At 38.1% G+C, this 20,216-nt stretch overlaps 5 protein-coding genes across 7 annotated transcripts; 3 read left to right on the top strand and 2 right to left on the bottom strand.

The window, feature by feature from the left end:
- Window positions 1-506: 506 nt before the first annotated feature.
- LOC120258346 (pentatricopeptide repeat-containing protein At2g27610) lies at window positions 507-3,562 on the top strand. Of its 2 annotated transcripts, none has more exons than XM_039265721.1 (2): window positions 507-3,366; window positions 3,473-3,562. In XM_039265721.1, exon 1 carries the CDS (start codon window positions 691-693, stop codon window positions 3,250-3,252), a length of 2,562 nt encoding a protein of 853 aa, XP_039121655.1. In that variant the 5' UTR covers window positions 507-690; the 3' UTR covers window positions 3,253-3,366; window positions 3,473-3,562. The 2 variants fall into 2 exon arrangements, with proteins under 2 accessions (XP_039121655.1, XP_039121654.1); XM_039265720.1 differs by having other exon boundaries at window positions 3,465-3,560.
- Window positions 3,491-7,388, top strand: LOC120258347. Its single transcript, XM_039265722.1, has 5 exons — window positions 3,491-3,832; window positions 3,916-4,022; window positions 5,564-6,068; window positions 6,293-6,408; window positions 6,865-7,388. Exons 1-5 carry the CDS (start codon window positions 3,605-3,607, stop codon window positions 7,064-7,066), a joined length of 1,158 nt encoding a protein of 385 aa, XP_039121656.1. The 5' UTR covers window positions 3,491-3,604; the 3' UTR covers window positions 7,067-7,388.
- Window positions 7,222-10,339, bottom strand: LOC120258720 (nifU-like protein 4, mitochondrial). Its single transcript, XM_039266161.1, has 6 exons — window positions 9,967-10,339; window positions 9,292-9,453; window positions 8,855-9,030; window positions 7,921-8,024; window positions 7,645-7,756; window positions 7,222-7,524 (listed from the first exon to the last, which is right to left on the bottom strand). Exons 1-6 carry the CDS (start codon window positions 10,337-10,339, stop codon window positions 7,465-7,467), a joined length of 987 nt encoding a protein of 328 aa, XP_039122095.1. The 3' UTR covers window positions 7,222-7,464.
- Window positions 10,340-11,429: 1,090 nt separating this feature from the next.
- Window positions 11,430-15,851, top strand: LOC120258902 (cAMP-regulated phosphoprotein 21-like). Of its 2 annotated transcripts, XR_005536029.1 has the most exons (5): window positions 11,430-11,969; window positions 13,052-13,775; window positions 14,168-14,525; window positions 15,059-15,431; window positions 15,518-15,851. XR_005536029.1 is itself a non-coding variant. In XM_039266369.1 (4 exons), exons 1-4 carry the CDS (start codon window positions 11,660-11,662, stop codon window positions 15,107-15,109), a joined length of 1,443 nt encoding a protein of 480 aa, XP_039122303.1. In that variant the 5' UTR covers window positions 11,430-11,659; the 3' UTR covers window positions 15,110-15,851. The 2 variants fall into 2 exon arrangements, 1 of the variants encoding a protein (XP_039122303.1); XM_039266369.1 differs by having other exon boundaries at window positions 15,059-15,851.
- Window positions 15,852-16,139: 288 nt separating this feature from the next.
- LOC120259324 (probable aspartyl aminopeptidase) lies at window positions 16,140-19,604 on the bottom strand. The gene is given in 11 exon segments (XM_039266907.1): window positions 16,140-16,379; window positions 16,479-16,591; window positions 16,676-16,857; window positions 17,053-17,185; window positions 17,386-17,625; window positions 17,772-17,922; window positions 18,081-18,256; window positions 18,258-18,354; window positions 18,733-18,868; window positions 19,153-19,243; window positions 19,345-19,604. Coding segments are annotated over 11 exon segments (1,596 nt in total). The 5' UTR covers window positions 19,513-19,604; the 3' UTR covers window positions 16,140-16,270.
- Between the last annotated feature and the right edge of the window lie 612 nt (window positions 19,605-20,216).

The raw sequence follows: 20,216 nt of genomic DNA, 5'->3' as shown, positions 1-20,216 counted from the left end.
GGTCCCTCTATTTTTTGTTTTCCGTCCTTTTAGTCCCTTTAATATAAAATCTGCCTTTTTGGTCCTTGTATTTGCATATTTTCGTCCTTCAGTTGTAAAATCCGCCCTTTTGGTCCTCGTATTTACATATTTTCATCCTTTTTGGTCCCTCTAATTCATCAACTGGAAGGACCAAAAGGGCAGATCCGTCAATTAGAGGGACCAAAAAAACAAAAAATGTGAAAATACGAGGACCAAAAATGCGGATTTTATATTAGAGGGATTAAAAGGGCGGAAAACACAAAATAGAGGGACCATTTCGATATTTTGACCCTATTAGAACTAATAAAAATGATATTATTTCCTGTTCATGTAAATGCCATTTTTATTCACTTCTTCCCTTTAATTAGTCCGCTTCAGAGCAAATGAATATAAAGTATTACCTCCATAAACTTCTTTCATTTTAAAACCGCGACAGAATAAACTATGTCCCCTTAAGTTTAGGAAAACAAAAACCCCTATATATATATATATATATAAGGGGGAGCAAAAAGTAATGCTTGAATTTCGCAGCGGCTAAACAATAATTTACTCTTTGGAAGCTCGGCACATTCTTGATCCTACGGCTGCTGCTCTGTTTCCCTCCATTTACCATTCAAAAAGAAAAACTAAAGAAAAAAAACAATTAAAAGAAAATTAAAAAAGGAAACGATGATCTCGGGAACTCTCTCAATGCTAAGGAGAACAACTCTGAGAGCCAGAAACGGCGTCCATCTTTTCCACTCTCTTGCTCTTCAGCTGGAAACCACCAACCACGACCATGAAAGTCCTGAGGTGAGCCTCGCCGAGACCAACCGCTTGTTGTTCTCCTACTCGAGAAGCAATCTCAACCTACAAGTTCTCAATCTATTCTTGGACAATCATCGCCAAGGGAAGCCTGTGGATGCTTTGACTCTCTCCTGTGTTGTCAAGTCCTGTGGCTATTTGTCTGATTGGATTCTTGGGAGACAGCTCCATTGTTGCTGCATCAAGCTTGGATGTGCAGCTGACGTCAGTGTTGGCACTGCTTTGATAGATATGTACATGAAATGTGACTGTGTGGGAGATGCACGTAAAGTGTTTGATTTTATGCCTGAGAGGAATGTAGTGTCCTGGACTTCCTTGATCACTGGGTACACGCAGAGTGGATTGCCAGATGTTGTTGTGGATTTGTTTGCACGAATGCAGGTGGAGGGAGTTTGGCCCAACTCGTACACTTTTGCTAGTGTTCTTACATCAGTTGCGGCTCGGGGAGCTGTTGATGAAGGGAAGCAAGCTCATGCGCAGTTGATTAAGTTTGGGAACCAATCTACCGTCTTTGTTTGCAATTCCCTGATGAATATGTACTCCAAGTGTGGTTGTGTCGATGATGCGAATGCAGTTTTTGAGAGTGTCGAGAACAAGGATGTTGTGTCATGGAATTCAATGATTGCAGGGCTGGTGTTGAATGGGTCTGATCTTGAAGCTCTGAAACTGTTCTGTAGAATGAAACTTGCCGGTTTGAAGCCGACTCAATTGACTTTTGTCACTGTGATCAAGCTATGTGCTAAGTTGAAAGATCTCATCTTGTCGCAGCAGCTTCATTGCTGCGTGGTGAAAGACGGGTTTGCATTAGATGTTAATATATTGACGGCATTGATGGTCGTCTACAGCAAGTGTGGTAAAATGGATGATGCTTTTGAGTTGTTCTATGCCATGTCGGGAGCTAGAAATGTGGTGTCCTGGACTGCAATGATCTGTGCATTCATCCAGAATGGGGACCTTCATCGAGCTGCTGTTCTTTTTTCTCAAATGATGAGTGGAGATGTTCGGCCAAATGAGTTCACCTTCTCGACCATATTATCTGCTTCTCCGATCATTTCTCCACCTCAAATTCATGCACAAGTCATCAAAACAAACTACCACAATGTCTCTTCAGTAGGAACTGCACTTCTTGCTGCCTATGCTAAACTTGGGAGCACGCAAAATGCCCTTTCTGTTTTTAGGGACATTGACATGAAGGATATCGTTGCATGGTCTGCAATGATGTTTGCCTTTGCCCAAGCAGGAGACTCTGAAGGTGCTGCAAAGCTGTACTCTGAAATGAACTTAAATAAAGTTAAGCCGAATGAATTCACTCTATCGAGTGTCATTGATGCCTGTGCCAGCCCAGCAGCCTCAGTTGAGCAAGGGAAACAGTTTCATGGCATAATAATCAAATTCAGGTACCAGGATGCCATTTGTGTGAGCAGTGCACTTGTTACAATGTACGCAAAGAAAGGGAGCATTGAGAATGCTCAGAAGGTATTTGAGAGGCAATCGATCAGAGACCTGGTCTCCTGGAACTCAATTATCTCTGGCTATGCTCAACATGGTTATGGCCACAAGGCTCTTGAGATATTCAAGGAAATGGAAGCTCAGGGACTTAAAATGGACAGTGTCACCTTCCTTGGTGTAATTGTAGCATGCATGCACACAGGTCTTGTAGAAGAAGGGAACAAGTACTTTGATACGATGGTAAAAGATCACGGAATTAATCCAACAATGGAGCATTATGCTTGCATGGTGGACCTCTACAGCCGCTCAGGTAAGCTTGAAGAAGCTTTGAATTTCATCGAAGGAATGCCATTTCGAGCAGGGCCAATGATCTGGCGAACACTCTTGGGGGCATGCCGGGTTCACAAAAATGTAGAGCTTGGAAAGTTTGCTGCAGAGCAACTCATGTCACTCGAGCCGCAAGATTCTGCTGCTTATGTGTTGTTGTCAAACATCTATGCATTAACAGGAAAATGGGATGAAAGAGCTAAAATAAGGAAACTGATGAATGAGAGGAAGGTGAAGAAGGAAGCTGGCCGGAGCTGGATTCAGATCAAGAACAAGGTGCATTCTTTCTTAGCAGCTGATAGATCACATCCTTTATCTGAAAGTATATATGAAAAGCTCAAGGAAATGACCAAAAGACTGAAAGATGAAGGGTATTGCGCAGATACTGACTTGGTACTACATGAGGTTGAAGAGGAACACAAGGAAACAATGCTTTCACGACACAGTGAGAGATTAGCCATTGCTTTTGGATTGATATCCACCCCTCAAGGAACTCCCCTTCAGATTGTGAAGAACTTAAGGGTGTGTACCGATTGCCATACGGCGATAAAGATGATATCGAAATTAGAGGAAAGGGGCATTGTTGTGAGAGATTCGAATAGGTTTCATCACTTTAAAGATGGCTCTTGTTCTTGTGGTGATTACTGGTGAATAGTTTTATCAGCAGACATCATTCATTGAAATGCCACCCACTGTTGGGCACTTCAGTTCACTGTACTGCATCAAAATGACTTGAATGGAGAAGCATGTAATACTTAAAAAAGGGTAAGATCTCGATCTCAAAAACTTTCAATCTTTAGCTCTTTAAGTTCTCTTCAAGATTGAATTCATTCATTAAATTCTAATCCATAAATGGATGTAAGCGTTGAAGCCAAACGGGTTTCGCCCATTAACCGAGGAAGAGAAGATCCGACCCGTTAAGGCAGCATTATGAGATGGTCATCAAGAAAATGAGATAAACACAGCATCGAAGAGGAAGAGGAAGAGGAAGAGGGAGAGTGAGATGGGGGGCAAACGCGGGAAGCAGCAGCGGCAGCCAGCGAGGCCAAGGCTTCGAGATCTCTCTTCGTTCGTAGACGAATCCGATCACTTGCCTTCCTCCGCCTACGATCCTCCATCGCATCAGGACAAAGAGAGTGGAGCAAGTGAGGAGGAAGATGACCGAAGAGCTGAGGAGAAGTGGATTGACGGCTCGCCGTCCAAGTTCGAGCTTTATCAACGATCTGTTCAGGTATTGATCCATTTTTTATCTTCTAAAATATGTGGCTTTTCAGAGCTGGTTTTCGTTCTTGCTTGAATTTCATTGTTTGGCAGTCGCCCAAGGGGGACATTAGCTATATGCAGAAGTTCTTCTTGATGTACGTTGGAGGGAGGATGCCCCTGCACTTGCAGGAGGACTTCTGCGGCACCGCCCTCCTAAGGTATTAGCTCTTTTTATTATTATTATTATTATTATTATTATTAGTTTTTTTTGTGGTTATGTGTAAAAATCCATCATCTCTGATTCTATGGCCTAATTATTTGAATTATTGAGAGTGAGCTAGGGTTACGTTTTGTTTCGTAGCATGAGGCAACCACTTTCTATGCTGGCATAATGCTTAAGTTTCAATGGTTCCCTTTTATGTCTATATATTTAGAAAATACTAACTTGAAGCACAGCTTCTTTTTTAGAGTACTGTTGGAAATGATAACTTTAATAAATCATTGATAGTTATTGGGAATAGAACGGTGGACGATGCTAGGGCGAAGAGGTAGAATTATTATTTTATATAAAAATATAATTATTATATTTTTAGTCTCTTACAAAACACATAGCATTTAGTCAATATATAGGCATTACAATAACTTTTTACATTCCATACAAATATCCGATAATAGTGATTTCATTTAATACATCTCGTTATCAGTCCACATCTTTTTCATATTCTTACACATCCCTTAATCATTTTAGAACTATTAATGATATATTAAAGTTATCATTTCCAACCTCCCCATAAGCTTTAATATGTCATTAATTGTGGCAATTGCGATCACATGATGTTAATGATGCGGAATTATGTTCTTTGATGAGCTCTCTTACTGGGGATGTTCACAATTGTGCATCATCATGAACATCATGCGATGTTCGCAATTACCACAATTAATAACATATTAAAGCTTACAAGGGGATGTTAAAAATGATAATTTTAATATATCATTAATAGTTTTAAAATGATTAAGAGTTGTGTTATAATATAATAAAAAGTGGAATGATAACGAGATGTATTAAATGAGGTCATTATTATCGGATATTTGTATGGAATGTGGAAAGTTACTGTAATGCCTATATACTGACTAAATGTTATGTGTTTTGTAAAAGGTTAAGGATGTATTTCTATATGAATTGTGTCTTCGTCTTCCTAGTATCTCTTTGAGTTAGTATCGCTCACCGCTTCCCAACGAGTACATTGAGTGCAATTTGGGACTTCATTTTTGCTTTAGAGTATAGCATCAACAATGCTGCTCTTTTCCTCTTGTATTCTTGAATTGTAGTTTGACTTTTTGAATTCTTGAGATTGAGCTATGGTTAGGATTTGTTTTATGTCTTGAGGCAATCAGTTTCTATGCTAAGTCTCATCTGTTTCTGTATGTATTTACATATTTATGAAGCATCAACTTGAAGCAAAACTTTTCCTGGGTACATTCGTTTTTGGTAAGAGAAGAGCATTATCAATGTTGCTTTTTTTCTTCTCATTCTTGATTCTATAGTTTGATTTCTTAAATTCTTGAGATTGAGATAGGGTTGGGGTTTGATTTGTGTCATGAAGCAACCACTTTCTATGCTGATTAAGTTTAAGCTGTTTCCATTTACATTCATATATTTATGAACCTGAGCTCACTCAGTGCAATTCAGGGCTTCATTTTTGGTATGAGAATAGCATCATCCATGCTGTACTGTTTTACTCGTGTATATGTCCTGCAGTTGTGAGTGGATTAGAAGTGACCCAAGACGAACTGCTGTGGGGTTAGACTTGGACCTTGAGGCACTCAACTGGTGTTTGGAGAAGAATTTGGCCAATATCGGAATTGATGGGTGTTCTAGGATCTCCCTTTTTCATGGAAATGTTTTGAAGCCTCAGGAGGCCCATCTTGTCAAACAAATGGTTGAAGATTTTGGGAGAAATGTAAATCTAGGTGTCCAAGATATTACTACTGAAGTTGCCAGGATGAATGTAGGGTCTGAATCTGGCAAAGAAGTTTGTTCCATAAGTTCTACCATGAAAGAGGTGGGCCTGCCAGGAAGAGACATCATTTGCGCTTTCAACTACAGCTGCTGTTGCCTACAAAGGCGTACAGACTTGGTAATGTACTTCAAGCATGCTCTTCATGCCTTGTCAAAGAAGGGTGGCATATTTGTTATGGATGTATATGGAGGTACATCAGCTGAATGCAAGCTGCGCCTTAAAAGGAAATTCCCCAACTTCACAGTAAGTTATGAGCCATAGCATGGCCAATAAAATAACATCAGGTTACCGAAATTTGCCATTTGAATCTTGTCAAATGAGCAGTCCATAGTGTAGAATCAGTATTCAGACTCATTGTTTTTTTTTTCTTTCTCTTGCTCCTTTTTTTATTCTTTATTTTTTATTTTTCGGGTGCCCCGTTGGCAACAAAGACCATATGTTCATATATTGTCTTGCTTGATGTGCAGTATGTTTGGGAACAAGCAGATTTTGACATCATAAACCGCACCACGAGAATCAGCCTTCACTTCCAACTTGGAAAGAAGCACATAATACAGCATGCGTTTTCATATAACTGGCGCTTGTAAGTTGTTTCTTAAATTTTTATGTTTGTTCTCTCTGCCTCGTTGCAATCAGTCACTGACATATTTCGTCAATATTAGTTTAATTTCACCATAATTTTGTTTTGATTTCTGTTGTAGTGGACAAATATTTGACAACAACAAATTTATGTCTGCCTTTTCTACAAGAAGAAATTGTGATGCTGAATGCAGTTTCTAGACTCTAGACTACAGAATCATTTAGCGAACACCAAATTTGGGTTTTGTGCTTGCATGCTAGAATCATTAAGTGAACTATGTCTCACTAATTAAGGGTGAAGCCTCACTCTCTTTTCAACCCTTGTTTAGAGTAATAACCTAATTGATGGTATACTTATTGTTGCCATTAGAGTGTAGAAAGTAATCACACACACCCTATAGCTTGATCTTCTTAATTCATCGTTTCCACCTAAAAATTTATGCAATCTTTGCTTGTGCAGGTGGTCACTACCAGAAATTCAGGACTGTCTGAAAGAGGCAGGCTTTTGTTCTGTGCATTTTTGGGTTCGGACGATGCCAAACACTAATTCTATTGGAAACACGGCAGAAGATACTGTTGACCAGGATTTGAAATACGAAGAGTTGTCATCCTTCCAGCAGCAAGATGCTTGGAATGCGTATATTGTAGGTGTAGCAAACTAACTCTAGAGACAACTTAAATGTATTTACTTCAGTACCATAAGCTATTTGTGGCTAATTCTTGTTGCATCATTTTAGGCATGAAACCACTTCAATGATTACAACTTGGACTAAAATCCATCGCAAGTTTCATTGATCCTTTACTATTCAAACAATTCCTTATTGAAGAGATGCATCAATTTCTAAATCGAGTCTCAGACAGTCTCATGTACAGGTATAAATGCAACCGAGCAAGAAAATAATGTATTGTTATAGTGAGACCTCGATTATGATTTGAGCTAGAAAGGAGAATTATACAATCTGTAACAATACAAAAAAAAAAAAAGTTGGCCTTGATGCTTGATAATGTTTAAATAATCTAGGTTAAACACCATTCAGCTATCAACTCTTCATCATACTGTTCAGCCAGCTGATGAAACAACCTCACCGCCATTGTCTAGCTCTTGTTCAACCCCTTTCACCTGCACTTGAATTTTCATGGTTCACAGATATGATGTGGTGTATAAAATCATTAAATATAATATCGCTTCGTACAACACGTATATACAGCTAGAAATAATAGAAGTGCTCAAAATATTTACCTCAGGGACATAATGCATGAGCATGTTCTCAATGCCGGACTTCAAAGTGACAGATGAGCTTGGACAGCCACTGCAGGCTCCTTGCATTCTTAGCTTTACTATACCAGTTTCTCTGCAAGTGAACATAAATGAAAATATTGAAAAAAATTGGGTGGATCATCTGTCAAAACACTCGCAGCAGAAACATAAAGGTGAGTGTGCCCATAATGTGCATGCATGTGCGTGTGTGTGCAGGAGTGTATGTGAGTGCACATTGGCTGAGTGCGAGAGACGGACTCGTCAAATCCCCTATATTCAATGTCTCCACCATCATCTTGTACTGCAGGCCTAATCCTGGTTTCTAGCAATTCCTTGATCATTGCAACAATTTCTGAATCATCCTACAAAACAAAACATCCGCAAACACAATGAGCATTCTATACAAGAAACATCTGATTGACCAGTTACCTGAATTTGTACTCATAAATCAGTTTGTCATTGCCTCATTGGACTTCAAATATATCAATTGGACGATGATTAATTCCATTAAGTTGCCACAAAGCAAAGGAAGTTTTAGCAATCTATTGAACATATGCTAATATGTTGACCGCATATAACTACCATCGCTCATATATCAAGTGTGCTGGAGGCCAAAAAACTAGTCATATTAAGTCTCCTCACAAAATATTTTAAGGGAAGATGAACTAGTATGCAGTGGGGCATGTAAATTCAAGCCTATGAAAATGACCTAATCATTAATATTGCATCGATAATTTTAGCCAGATTCTACTTGACACTCGACATTCTTTGATGAGGCATGCATCATCCTCTCTGGACCAAGACCCATATATGCATGCATCGAGTCACACTTTATGCAGCCCCATTTTGATTCATACAGTATAATTTAAACCTATAGTATTAAATTTAACATGTGTTTCTATTGGAAAAGGTGCTATGTATATTTTAAAGTAATAGATGCAACAATAATTTATAGCAGTTGAATAGAATCGTAAGGTTTGAGCAATCGCTACAAATGCTGGACATGTAACTAACTGTATAGATCCAAAGTGTGAAAGCCAAAAAGGATGGAAAAGAATGTAGTCAGTGGAAGCTTAAAAATGAAAAGGCCCTTGTAATTAAGTGGTAGAGAGGTTCAAATATCACCTCCATACAACATTCATGCATTGTAACTAGAACTTCAAGCAGGAAAAAGAATTCACGGAAGACATACTTCCTTAATTTCTGTGTCCATAGAAGCTGCAACATTTGAATCAAGAAAGAGTGGTTTTCCAGATGAATAGAAGTCCATAATTGCAGCAAATATTTCAGGTTTCAGAAAATCCCAAGTGGCTTCCTCTGACTTTGTTACAGTGACAAAGTCAGACCCAAAGAACACTCTTGTAATCCCTGAATCAGCAATATGCAATAAATAAGTAAACATATAAAGCCATGAAACACAGCCAAGATGCATAGACTAATTAATCAAAGAAAGTAAAGCTTAGGAAAAAGCATGAAGAGAAACACGAATAAAACAAAGAATGCATAAACTAATAAGTACAAACAAACCACCTCTAGGCATTACATGGGTGAATTTTGATACTAGAATGCAAGCTTTATAGTAGCCATCAAAATTGAGACTGCATTAACAAGAATGCAGAAGAGACATACCGTCAATGCTAAACAAAGATTTTGCTAGATGTGAGTTCATTGCTACACGAGCATTAGGGAAATCTGCACTTCCAACCTCCATAACTGGCTTTCCAGGATAAAACATTAGAGATAAAGGATTTGGAGTAGATTGTGTTTGAATAAACATGCTTCTCTTCTGGCCTGAGCATACAATATCAAGTGAAATTTAGTCTCACCGACAAGACATGCATAAACACGAATTTTTTTTTTAAAAAAAAACGTTTCTGTAAATGAAACAAAAAACTCTGTCAAAAGAAACAATTTTGGGAAATCCCAATGACATCGAACTCCCCATACATGGCACAAATCCTAGATGGAGCAAGCCATTAAAAAAATCCTTAAGAATTAAAACTACTTACAAATATATCCTCTTTATCAAGAAAGATACAGAAATGCACAGTTAATATTCCAATTCCCAGTCCACAACTGAAAAAGCAAATAAATAAAATGAAAATGAATCATGTCTACTAAAAAGCAACTCTTTTTCACCATCTTTAGTTCCCTTAAAATTGATAAGTTGTACTTAAATTTCAGCTAAAGAGATACGAATGGTCAGGTGAATGAATTTAACAACTAAATGCTAAAGATCAGAGGAGCCGCTTTAATTAAAACCACAAAAATAGTAAGAAATCCAGAGAAAGCAAATAAATTCACCAAGATAACCACTCCATGGAGCCACAAACGATGGCTTCCCCGGACTGAGAGGAGAGAAAGGCGCTGGAATCCCAAGAGGCGCCGAGATTGAGGAAGAGAAAAGACGCACAGAACCCAAGTAGTTCTTCTCAATCGGATTGGCAATTGGTTCGAGACTTCTGGGAAGAAGTAGACGAGATCTTCGCACAAGCAGCCTCCCAAAACCCTTCATTGCCATCATCGTCCTCTTCCACTTCTCGCTATCGATGCCAGACCTGGTTCCCGCATAATCAGGTCCTCTTCTATATTTACCCGAATCCGATAAGTAATAAAACTCCGACCCGCAACAACATGCAGGCCACCTGGCCCACTGGATCACTAACCATGGGCCCATACGTCCCCCATAAACGCCACTCTATCTATCTGAGAGCGTGTAGTTTAAATACCTTAAAAAAACCATGTTTATCTATACTAGTTAAATTAATTTTTTAAAATAAATATTACTTTATCTCTATTTTTTTTTGGGTTGTCTATAAGTGAAATTACAGTGTAAGTGAAAATGCTGCATTTTTATTTACATCACTCTGCTTTGGTTTCTTTCATGAATCGAAAAATCGTTTGCATTACTTTTTAATTTGTTTGGTTTGATGTAAATTAGAAGATATGATCACCATGTAAATAGAGGGGGTAAGATTACCCCAAATATACTGTATTATTATTAATTATTTAATACATTTTAAAAAAATAATTTAAACTAAAATAATTAATTTAATTTTTAAACTAATTAAATGATTTAATAAAAGTATTTATTACATTTAAAAAAATAATAATCGAAAACTCAAATAACTAAAGCCAAATAATAATAAGAAACTTTAAATAATTAAACACTAACTCTAAATATTAATTTAGTTCTCCCCATCTACTCTTAACACTAATGTAAATTAATTAATTAATTAATTTAATAATAATTTTATTAAATTAAAAAAATATATAAAAATTCTTTTAATTTTTATATAAAAACAATATTTTTTTAATTAAAAATTAAATACAAATTGGTATATTTTTAAAAAAAATAAATAAATTTAATAAAATATAAATAAGTATAAGTTTAATTATACTAACAATTGATTACATGTGAGTTTTCATTTTCTTTTAATGCATAAATTGGAGAGTGAAGAATGGTGATTTTAAGTTTCAAATGTTTTTCTACGATTTTCAACTTACTGAAATTTTCGCAAAGATAAAGTATACAAAATCAGCTAAAACTGTTTACATATAAAAATTGATTTTCAGAAAGAAACTAAATAAACTATTTTACATGTAAAAATCAGTTATATTACAATTTACTTACGTAGTAGCTGAACCAAACCAGTCTCTAAAAACAACAATAAGCAACTGGAGCTCAATATATATATATATATGTTAGATAATAATAATAATAATAATAATAATAATAATAAATCGTTTCCCTGTGGCGAAGAAAGAGGTGGTATTACTATTGGGATTGGAGGGCGGAAACGATAGAGCGGGATTCCACGTGAAATCCTATCCGTTGGTTGAAGAGAATTCTGCCACAACGAGAGGTCACGCAAACTCCTTCCCCCCATCGCCGCGATTCCCTTCTCCGACTCAAACCCTAATTCCGATCGCATCCATGGACCTCCACGCGATTACCATTGGGTTTTCTTATCCCTAGGGTTTACTTTCTTGAGGGATGGATGTCCCTCGTTCCTCAGTGATGGATCCGTGCTCTGAGGACCTCGCAGCGCCGGACTCGTGGGAGATGGCGGATCTCGACGAGAGCATGACCCGTCTCCTCCTCTCTACCTCGAAGAAGACTCCGATCGCTGCAGCTTCGTCTTCGTCGCTGGGAGACTTCGATGATGAAGCGTCAACGATCCCTGTATCATCTATGGTCGCTGCGGATGGCGGTGATCGGGGTGTTGGCGTCTCGGAGGATGCTTTCAGCCAGGTTGATCAATTCCTCCGTGAGGCCCTCGAGAAGCCGCGTGAACGGCTTTCTAGTAAGTGATCTGTCCGATTTTGTCTTTTTAGCGTGTTTCATTAATATGATGTTCTTCCTGTTCTTATTGAATAATTTGCGAGCCAGAATTGTGATATTCATGGATTAGTTCTGAGGGGTGGTTTAGCGTACTGTAGTTGTTATAATCATGGTTGAATCTCCTTGAAAAATTTCGGAAGATTTGAGATCTAGTGTTCCCAAAGCCTGCTACTATGATAGCACATGACGTGAGATGTTTTATAGAACGCTAGTGACTGAATGAGCTGCTGACTTTTCGCTGTTTAGAGCAATAGTCTGATAGATAATTTTAGTTTTGCAAATAGTAGTCATCTGTTGCTTTAGGAATCTGAACTTCCACATAGCATAGCATGTTATGTTTATATTATGATGTCTGAAGGAGAAGAATACAACATTAATGGAAAGCTGATATTTTATTGATAATAATGTCATGTTTGAATGATGTTGATTCTACCATCTTTTTATTTATGATAATTTTAATTTTTTTACAAGGCTCTTATCAGAGAGCTGTAATTCTAGGCAGATATTATCCATAAGCACTTCAAAAGGACCTCGAGAGTATGCTAAGAATTTTATTTGATCTACTCTTAAGCAGATAATTCAAAATTCTAATAGAGGCTCCCTTATTTTGTATACCTGATGCTAATTTAAGATGCTGAAGAGGCATGTGTATATGCTCCAATGATTCAAGTTATGCTTGTATGCTTGTATAACACATATTTAGGGAATTCCTTGGGAGTTGGGATTGCCGACTTCACTCAGATATATTTATATCCTTACATCCTTCATCCTGCTCATGCTTATAAACCAAGTCATGAAAAAAATATCGTGATCTTTAGCTATTAAAATTATATGAGAAGCCTCCATGTTGCTCAAATTTCAAGTCATGTTTTGAATCAGAGTTTTTGGACAAGCTAAGGTGAATGTAGGTTCATTATGGTTATTTGCTTGTAATTGTGCGAAGTTGTTGTAAATTAAAAGCACGTTTCTCTCATCTTTGTATTACTATTAAAGATTGATTTGTTTCTGTCCGTTATCTTTCTAACCGTGCTCTGCATTGTTCAGTTTTAAGGATGGAACAAGATATTGAGAAATTTATTCGCGATCCTAATCAACAGCAGCTGGAATTTCAAGGCCTTCCAACTTCCTACCTACGATTGGCTGCCCACCGTGTGGCACAACATTATTACCTTCAATCAGTGGCTATTCCAGACAACAGTTTACCTGATGGGTCTGGATCTCGGATAGTTCTTCGAAAAACTACTGAATGTAGGTTCCCACCTGTTCGTCTTGCAGATGTTCCTATCAATCTACCACAGGAAGATGAGCATAATGTTCTTAAGGTTGCAATCAAACAGAGGCCACAAAAACGCACACAAATCATTGGCAGTTCAAGTGTAAATTCTTCGAGTAATTCTCAAAAAAGTGTTGAGGAAAGAAAAGAGGAATATAACAGGGCTCGTGCACGTATATTTAACAGTAGTACTTGTAGCGTTGACATCCCGCCAAAAGTAGAAAGTGAATTAAAAGGTGAACCTATCCTGCCAGAGAGTCTTGAGGATTATTCCTTGGTACCATCTGGTTCAGATGATAAGTCCTTGGCTGAAGGACATGAAATTAATCGTGTTAGGAGTTTTGGTGACTCTTCAGTTAGTAGCAACAGAGCAAATAGAAACCGGTCAGAGAAAGAACCTGTTGTCAGTAGGTACAAACCTGGCAATAGAGTAGCCATTTTTCGGGATCGTGAGGTGGATCGCAAGGATCCTGACTATGATAGGAGTTATGACAGGTATTTGCCGTCTTTTCTGATGTTACCATTCCATTAATAATTCTTTAGGATGTGATTTTGTATCAAGCCACTCACCTGTGTGGATGGGTATGGTTGCCTGCTTTAGAAAATTCAAGAGTGTGTTGATAGTTCCTTGTGCCTTATGCGATTATAAGAAGATATTTGTTTAATCCCTTTTTGGGTTATTGTGCTCTTAATTGAGGACATGACGTATTTTATTTGTCCTAGTACTGTGGATGATCCTTTTCATTTCATTTCATTTTTTTTTTTTGGTATTTATTTTGTGAGAAAGTACTGAGGATAATTTCACCAAAACATTTTTGGAAGAATATGTGAAGCCATCCCTTCATTTCACAGTAAGATGTCTAAGCTGCCATACTTCTGGTTTTCAGGTACATGCAAAGATTCGATCCTGGGTTTGGATTTAACAGTGGAGGCTATGCCATCCAACCATTGTATTCCCCTGCTGTCAATTACAATACTGAGTTTCCTCAGCTCGGTTCTGGCCATAGGCCGCCAGTTCCGATTGATCACCATCCTAGGGCCATACCTCAACATTTACGAGGACCTTGGTCAGCAGCATCATCTGCTGTAGGCTATGGCCATCCGGAGGGTGTGATGGGCCCATTTGGTCCGAATCAAGTCAGTGCGCATGCTATGCCTTCAATTTACATGCATTCCCAGTATTCTGTTCCTCGTCCTGGAATACCATTTGTCCAGTCCCATGAACATCTTCAGCCTTTTTCTCAGGTATGCACAGCACTATGATTCAGTATATTCTGAGCATTTAGGTGCAGCTACGCAAGACATCAGTCCGAGATTTACTTTGACTTGGAAGATAGTTATTTTGAGTGCATGATTAGTGATGGTATCCCTCTTCTTTTGACACCTTATTGGGGTTTGCATACTCATTTGATTGGTGAAAGAGCAAGTCGTGATAATTTTTTTTTTTTTAATAACTATTTGAATTTTACAAAGAATTGGAGACTTATGAATCGGTTGTTCATTATTATTTAGGTTAGGGGTAGTAGTTCTCTTGGATCATGAAGTTGTTGTATCAGGTGGTATGCCCCAAAAAATGTTTGATAAATTTTTTAGTTAGGAGAAAATGTTTCATTGGGTTTTCTGCGCTGCTTATTTGCTTTATGCTTTATTTCCCTTCAAGTTTTGAAATCAGAAAGATCAGTTAGATTTTAAATTAAATATGATTAATAACTTTTGCTTTTTGAACCCAGTTTTGCTTTATGCTTTAATAAGTCTTGCAATCTTTATTTCCCTTGCAGAATCATCAGCAGCAAACTGAACCCAGTTTTGGATTAGCCCGGCCCCGCTGAGGGGCTTGGGCATGCCTGCACCTGCCAGCCAATGTACTCAGTGCTTGAAAAGTGGATGATTACAGTCCAGTGATGTTTCACAATTGGTGGCTGGGGAACTGCAGGCATAAAGAACTGAGGACGGCCAGAACAATCTATGTGATCTATGTGTTCTAGCTTCCTCAGATGTTATTGGTGCTTCTTGGACCCCAAATACAGGAAGTACATTATTGCCAATATCACTTTTATTCTGTGACTGATATCAGAATCCTTGGTCCAGATAAAGTTAACTGGCTTCAGCCAAGATGTATATATTTGGTTGTAGTTGAAGGTTAGATATCAGGTTGGATTCTAATTCCTGGCTCTCCAACTCTTGAGGTATCTTGGTGTGGTGTTTCATTGTTTTTGCTTTTATTTTTTCTCTGGCAGCACCATAGCCCACTGTTTTGTGGCTGAATGCGGCAAAGAAATTGGTTACTCTGCAATGTGGTGGGAGCTCTTTTGCCCTCCAGGAGACCTGGTTGGCGAGAGAAGGAAGACAAAGACTTGGTTTATGCTGGCCCTAATCATCGTGCGCTGTGGACAAGCACTTGTTCATGGTTTTCTAGTGGCACATGAATTTCAATTCTAAAAACAAATTTCTGTATTATAATCACATTTGACCATATTTTAAGACCAATGTACTACAGCTGATCTCTTGTAGGCCATATTTTCTGACTATTTTTAGCTGTTTGAGTAACAATTTAATTTTTTAGTTTTGCTACCCTCTTTTACGATTTCTGAGAAAGCTTTTGCGAACATTTGCCTATGTTTCTCGTTTTGCGGTGGAGCAACATTGTAGAGAGAATCTCAATTGGTTTTGTGTAAACACCCAAATTGATATCTCCTGATGATTCGACTGCATGAACCATTTATTGTCTTTATTGCGTCTGCAAGTACTGAAATTGATGGTTCCCTCAGCTCAGTATACCGTTTACGTACGCCTAATTGACTTAAAAGAACATAATAATTTACACAGGAATTTGTCTTAAGAAAACAGTTGAACGTAGGATAAGTAAGAATTGCCAAATATTTAAGGCACTATAATTGAAAATTAGAAGGGTGGTTACATAACTGTTTTAGCATGAATGTAGAGAATTTAGGAAAAAGTAAAAGAAAGAAAAATAATCACCGGAATGAGGCCTAATAATCCACCTTTAACTTCTTGTCAACGCTAGTGAAAGTTTGGAAGAAAGCCGTGAAAAGCTTATAAGCCGTAACAATATCTTCTTTTCCGCATATCTCTCTTATACTGCATTAAGATGAACATACACAAGATGGTTAGAATCAGCTCTATAAAATTCAGTTTTAAGAAAGAAGGAAACCCATTATGTACGGGTGCCAAGAAAACCTGTGCATTGAGAGTTGCGGAATACCACAATCTACCGTTCGAATACCAACTCCCGTTGCAATTATAGGACCGATAGTAGATCCGCATGCCATATCATTTCTCACTACAAATTCCTGCAAGGATAAATACATAAAACATTCATATTTATGTCAAATCAGAATAATTAATTCTTGAGCATGTTAAAGTAGTGATGATACCTGCACTGGAAGGTTGTGCGCATTTGCCACCTCTTTGAAAAGAAATGCTGTTATGGCACTGGTGGCATAACGCTGATTAGCATTGTGTTTAATGACGAGCCCTTTTTGAAGTTGTGGCTTGTGGTGCTCCTCGTGTTTATCTGAGAAATTTGGGTGTACACCATGGGCCATGTCTGCAGAAACTATGGACAAACAAAGGAAAAGCTCATACCATTCAGGGCACACAGTTAAAAATCACAAGGAAAGAAACAGTTAATCTACATGAGTATATAATACACTCATGCGACAAAATATAGATTGTTGGTTAAGATGTACAGACACTATGAACTTGTTTTACCAACTACCTGGCAAACTGAAAGTTATTAAAAGGATCATACCAAGAAAAGACGAACGAACTGCACGTTCAAAAGCGCTCTCACCAATGTACTCATGAGCCAAATGGTCCGCAATTCGCCTCATGGCTTGGAAAATGGTAGGGGCGCCGGCTCCCTGAACAGAATTTGATCCTACCTGTATAAGTGTATGCCACAAAATATCATCATCATTGTAACAGTCCATGCTCAACTTTGCTACTTGAAAATAAAACACCAGCCTTTGTATACTCTGCTAAATGCAGAAACACAAGTGAACCAAAATTCAAATGATATAGAATCATAGAGAAGGAGAAAAGACAGCGGTAATAATAAAGGGAGTTAAAATAAGTAAAACACCTCTTCATTATCAAACAAAGCAACCATTCTGATAGCTTGTTCATTTGCTAAAGCAGCAGGGGACTTGCATGCATCGATAAGAGCTCTGAGGGCACCATAACACGAAGCAAGGTTGTCGAGTCTACCAGAGAAGATGAATTCATTTTTTCCACCTCCAAGGCAGCTAGGCTGTGTGTCACAAACATTTAATTCTATTCCCATGATGTCTTCACTGTTACAGCCAAGCTCTTCAGACAAAAGCTGAGTAAAATAACCATACTGATAAATCAAGACATACAACATTCAACAACATACTCAGAAATTAAAATAATAACTATTATTTTACCTTTCCCACCATCCTATTTGAAATTATACCGTAGCAGATGTGGAATATTCAGTGGAAATACCTGAAGAAGAAGTGGATGATGGGCACTTCTTGAAAAGCTCAATGGAGTTGTTTTCTCATCTGATTTAAGGGATGTCTCTTCAAGCTTTGTTGCGAGGAGAGGAATGAGGTGAGTCTCAAGGTTTGGCTTAAAGCCTTCTGTGTTCACTAACCTAAATTAAAGATCAATAAGCATGTTGACTTTTGTATATTTGAAACCAAAAGAAGACATGATTAAAGCATAATACATGCAAAGAAATTTATAAATCCTGTTAAGAAATAACAGATAGGTAGATGACAATGATCAGCCAGAGGAAGAATGAGAAGCAACCGGTCAAGATGGATCGCCAGAGTTGGTATTCGGAGAATGGGTCTCTTTACTTTGACTAACTTGTGCACAAAGCAACCATCAGCAGCTTTCACAATGACCCTCCCAGCAACACTTAAATCTCTATCAAACCACGTATACCATAAGCCTCCTCCATATGTTTGTACATTTGCCATGAGAAACCCCTGACTTTGACGAAGCAGACCTAGGTTTCAATTTTAAGCATGGGCTATCTGTGTGTGCAGCAATAATGTTGAACCCACTACCTATACCATACCTGCAAAGGAAAGACTAGTGCCTCATATCATCAATTTAATTCAGTCTTAGATGAACTACACGATTTACGAAACACGGGAAATTAATGTGAAGGTGGAGTTTGGATAATCATATTCTCCAATAAATTATGATGTTAGAGAACCAGATAACATATGTCAGAAGGATAGGCACCGATGAAAACATATATTGTTCGGAACCAAGTTTCACTACTACATGAACAATCTCATTGACCAACATGCTAAATCAATGGATCTTGCAATCTTCATATTACTACTGATTTGGAATTCACATGGTAGCATGGATAAAGGTATAATACCCACAAGGAATGTGCTTATCACATTGGAAGAGAAATGACAATTTGAACAAGATTTAAACTCACTTCTCTCCTATTGCAAAAGCAACCAAGCAGGACATGTTCCTTGTAAAGAAGTAACGACCACCAGGCTGAAGATCCCACTCGTCATTCTCATTCAATAAGTGAAAACCAGCCTCAAGAAGCTGCCTTTTTGCCTCAGCTGAAAACACAGTCAATACACATCACCTCAATTACTTTAAAAATCACATTTTGATTTGGACCAAACGCCATGATAGTGCTGTTCAAACAGCACGGCATCAAAATCACTAACTTCCATCCAATAATAAAATCCCCTTTCCATCAGAAATCAATTGAATGAGCTCTGCTCACAGTAGAACTCAGCAACCAAAGATACCCTTTCCATGCTAAGTAAGAGAAATCAATAGAGACACGCACAAATACTTCTACTTCAAAGGAAAAAAACACTAGGGATGGGAAACATACCAGTGGCATGGAATTGGGTCCAGGACTCATTGAGGTAATCCAGTAGATCACCCACGATAGACTGCGAGCAATCTCCATCTTCTGAATTCGACTGAAATCACACCACCATAGGGCAAAGAATGGATATTAAATCAAAAGTAGGAAACCTTTCAACGAGATCGATGTGCTAGGGATCTAATCAGGGCAGTGGACCTGGATCTGTGGACCGGATTGAGAGCAGAGAAGCCGCCAGCGAGAAGTCCTCCATGGATGCCCTTGCAGCCATGAGAAGCAGCTTGGACGGCACTTGGGAAGAGACGAAGGTGCAAGGCAGGCGTGGGGAGAGAGCTTGAGGAGCTGAAGCCCGCCGCTCAGCGCCATCGCCACTGCTTAGTGAGAGCGAGCTATCGTCATTGACACAAATATTTTTTTCCCTGAGATGAGTGACTAGGAGTGACTAGGCCGTTAACGAAGGATCCATGAATATCTGGGTGGGTTTTTTTTTTATTTATTTATTTTTATTGAAAAAAAAACTGCCAAGACAGCTATTTATTGAAGGAAAAAAACTTAAGGAAACAAAACAGAAGAAAGTACAAGAACAAACAAAAACAGAGAACTAACAAAAACAAAATCAACAAAGCAAGACAAAATTAAAAACTATAGCCAGCATTGTGGGTAGATCTGTCAATACGGGCAGCCCGCGGGTCACCAAAACCTCACCATTTGGCGAGGCGGGGCAGGCCTGCCCGCCATTTGGCGGGTTGGCACCCAACCCACCTTGGGTTGGCGGGTTGAGCGGGTCGGCCTACTAAAAATATAAACTAAATAAAAATTATATATTTTATATATTGATTAATATTTTTTAACAAACCAAACTAAACCAAAAATATTTATTAAAACACAAAGCATAATACGAAAGACATTTCAAAATATATTTTATATGTGAGGTTATAAACTTATAATAAATCACACAACTAACATAATAAAACAAGTAAATAACAATCCAACCAAGTTAACCAATTAACCCAACATTAAAAAAATTCTCACATGAATTAAACAACTATAGATAAGAGAAATATCAATAC

The sequence above is a fragment of the Dioscorea cayenensis genome, chromosome 4 (assembly GCF_009730915.1).
Source record: "Dioscorea cayenensis subsp. rotundata cultivar TDr96_F1 chromosome 4, TDr96_F1_v2_PseudoChromosome.rev07_lg8_w22 25.fasta, whole genome shotgun sequence".
Lineage (NCBI taxonomy): Eukaryota > Viridiplantae > Streptophyta > Magnoliopsida > Dioscoreales > Dioscoreaceae > Dioscorea > Dioscorea cayenensis.
This window is presented reverse-complemented; position numbering and strand designations above follow the sequence as displayed.